General features: G+C 41.8%; 1 protein-coding gene across 1 annotated transcript in view; it reads right to left on the minus strand.

The window, feature by feature from the left end:
- The window catches only part of ggps1 (geranylgeranyl diphosphate synthase 1), a 15,355-nt gene that overhangs the window by 6,435 nt on the left and 5,421 nt on the right, over positions 1-3,499 (minus strand). The window contains exon 3 of the mRNA XM_037678136.1: positions 2,899-2,969. Within this exon, the coding sequence (XP_037534064.1) occupies positions 2,899-2,969 (71 nt within the window). The remainder of the gene's footprint in view (positions 1-2,898; positions 2,970-3,499) is intronic.

The raw sequence follows: 3,499 nt of genomic DNA on the forward strand, positions 1-3,499 counted from the left end.
TAGCTAGCACGTCTAATGAGGTAACTAATTTGTCTCTAGGTGTGAGTGAGAGTGAATGGTTGTCCCATTTGTCTCCATGTGTCCCTGCGATGGACTGGAAACCTGTCCAGGGTGTCCCCTGCAACCCAGACAGGAAAAAGCAGGCAAAATATAAAGGATGGACGAACAAGTTGACTCCAGATGTTTTATCAGCTGCGCCCAGTGATTTCCAATAAATTTGTCTAGTGGTTTATTTAACCTTTATTTATACAGGTAGTCTCACTGAGTCACGAGGACTCATTTTGAGAGACCTGTTTGGGAGCAGATGGTGGGGGTTAAGGGCCTTGCTCAAGGGCCCAGAGTGGGGCAAAGAGTGAAGGCAGGTGTGGCTGTTTCACCTTTTCCACCCACATTTTGATGTTGGTTAGGGGAGTCAAACAGACGACCTTACGATTCCGATCACAGGCCCACCTTCTCTAACCGCTGCACCACCACTCCCCATATGAGATATTTATATGAACGCACATAAACCGGCAAAACAACAACAACAACAACAAAACATTGTTTACAAAGATTTCTCAGCCTTGCACTGCAGCTTGTTTACAGCAGGGGGCGCCACGTCTGCAGTTTTACCTTCAATGCTCCACAGCTGGTTCAAAGTTGTTTCCAGAAGTCTGTTAGGAGCTTGGACCCAAAAGACCCGCAGCCCCCGACGTGTGGATGTGTGGAAGAACAGTTTCTAACTTGAACCATTTAAAAATATGTTGTTATAAATATTCACCAGATGAATTTCCCTCCACAGATAAATTAAAGCTGGAGTCAGAAAGCAGCAGAAAGTTCAGACTTGTAAACAAAGCATCGTCGCGTCCGGCCCACGTCTGTCAGAGCAGAACTGGTCCAGAACTGGCTGTGGATCCTGCTGCAGGCTGGTTCTGGACACGTAGCGCGGCCCAGTACTGAAAGCTGTTTGTGGGCCCAGGAACACAAAGATGGACTCAGTGGGTCGGGCAGACGGCCAAAGCTGGGGAGAGTCGAGTCAATGATCCAAACAAAACTTTTCCTCGGAGGTTAAAGTTCAGGTTCTGGAGCAGAGGAGCTTCTTATCACCCGCCACCGAGGGCGATCATGTTTTTACCCATCTGTGTTTGTTGTGTAAGGAAAATATTTCATGAACTGCTGGATGAGATTTCAAGAAAATTTGTAAGTAATTGTTTTGTGTAAAATTATATCTGATTAACATTTAGAGTCTGTCCAATTCAAGATGGCCGCCGGCGCTAAGTGACCTTAGCTACAACTCGAGGAATGTTACAGGTTTTCAGGTAGTTTTCAGTTTTGTTTCAACTTTGAGCTCTTTCAACCATTCGTCCACCAAAATGTTCGGCTCGTTCAGCTATGACTTTTGGCTTTTTTTACTTTTATACTTTTTGAAATATTTAACTTTTTTCTTATTATAAAGAATTATATATATATATATACATAACTTCAAATACTTTTTGTGATTTTGTGCCCTGTGAAGCACATTTGCTAAAGATTACAATTTCAGTTTTTAGTTGTTTGACTAGTTTTACATCAGCTGACATTTTGCTGGTTTTTAGACTGGTTGTTTTGTTTAAGTGGCTTTTAGCTACTGTTTTGCCACTCTTAGCTTTTAACAACTGTTTTTCTAGTCTTAGCTTCTAGCTACTGTTTTGACACTTAGCTTTTAGCAACTGTTTTGCTAGTCTTAAGTTTTAGCAACTGATTTGATAGTCTTAGCTTTTAACAAATATTTTGCTAGTCTTAGCTTCTAGCTATTGTTTTGAAAACATTATGCTATAGGTGCTCTTTTGCCAATTTTAGCTTTTAGCAAACGTTTTGCTAGTCTTAGCTTTTAGCAACTGATTTGCTGGTTGAAGTGATTGTTCTAATAATTTTAGATTTAGCTGCTGTTTAGCTGGTCCAAGTGTTAGGATGGCACTAGCCAAATGAAGCAGAATACCAGCTAAAGGGAGCCAAACACTAAAAGTAGAAAAACAGCTAAAAATTGCGAAAGGTTGACTAAAAGCTAAAAATAGCACAAAGCAGCATAAAATTAGAAAAACAGAAGCGAAAAGCAGCATAAGAAGAAACAAGCAGCGAGATTAAATTAGATTTCAAATATAATAAAGTTTCTGAAGGAACCTCAGCGTATTTGTATGAGGAAAATATCTGTGAACAAAGTTGTTAAAAAATAAATAAATAATACCAAAAGTCAGAGTACGCTTGTGAATGAGCTGAACCTTTTGATTTACGAGCAGCTACATTTGCATCAAATCTTAACCTTAACCTCAAACACGCCGATTTTTAAACTGATTTAATTATAAAACAGATACCTTCAGTGAGTTTGGCACATTAAGAACTAGTTAGTCCCTAATAATAATAATAATAATAATAATAATAATAATAATAATTTGGACCCTGTCCCTTTCAGTCAAGTGTAATAAATGTTTCCTGCGATGTTCTGGGCCGAGAATAAATAAAAGGCTCGACCCGGTGACCGGACGCAGAAGGCAGCGTTGTGAACTCCCTCGTTTGTTTAAATAACTCGGCAGCTCCTCACATCAGATGGTTTTAGTTGACAAAGTGAATTTCGCCTTCAAGCCTGATATTTAAAATCCGTCAACTAAACGTAACGTTGGCGGGGTCGGGAGCCGGGCCGAAGCTACGACGACTCCGGCCCTCGACAGCCGCTCTCACTCTCAGCTTTTTGTCTGAATACCTGAATGATTAATGAACTAGCTTCCAACCTCTTCAGCTCCCACCGCCTTAACGACCGCTTTTAACAAAACGCGGATGGTCTTTGAACGAGAGTAGCACCTCCTCGCCTCCTCTGATCCGACTGAGACGGTAAATATTGGACCAAATTACACGTTAAGAGGCTTGAAATGGAAAACTTCTCACCTGTAGTTTGTCTTCGGGAACATTGAGCCAGTGGTTAAATGCTTGGGAGAGTTTTGTCCTCACTTGTTTTCCTGCAAAGAGAGAGTGAAAAACCTTTTTCACTTTAGTTTAAAGCACCAACAGTTTAATCAGACTTAAAAACGGGGTCATCCTGCTTTTGATTTGTTGGCGTCATCACAGAAATCAGAATCAAGACGTATATGTCAGTTAATCGTCTTAATGATCAACAGACAGATCAGTGAAGACTTTGCAGTATTGTGGACTCTGTGCTGGTCCGTTGTGGTGAAGGGTGCTGAGCTGCAAGAAGCTCGCTGTTTTCCCGTCGATCTACGTTCCTACCCTCAGCTATGGTCACAATCTCAGAGTGACAGGATGAGATCGTAGATACAAGAGGTCAAAACGAGTTTTCTCTGCAGGGTAGCTGGACTCTCCCTGAGAGCTGGAAGAGATGCCTAAAGAAAAAGATGGATGGACCTCCCTGCTCAAACTGCTGCTGCCGAGACCTGACTCTGGAACAAGAGGGGAGGGAAGGAAGGGAAAGAAAGAAGGAAGGAAGGGAGTAAGGGAGGAAAGGAGGGAGGATGGAAGGAAGGATGGATGG

The sequence above is a fragment of the Nematolebias whitei genome, chromosome 1 (assembly GCF_014905685.2).
Source record: "Nematolebias whitei isolate Nwh7 chromosome 1, NemWhi1, whole genome shotgun sequence".
NCBI lineage: Eukaryota > Metazoa > Chordata > Actinopteri > Cyprinodontiformes > Rivulidae > Nematolebias > Nematolebias whitei.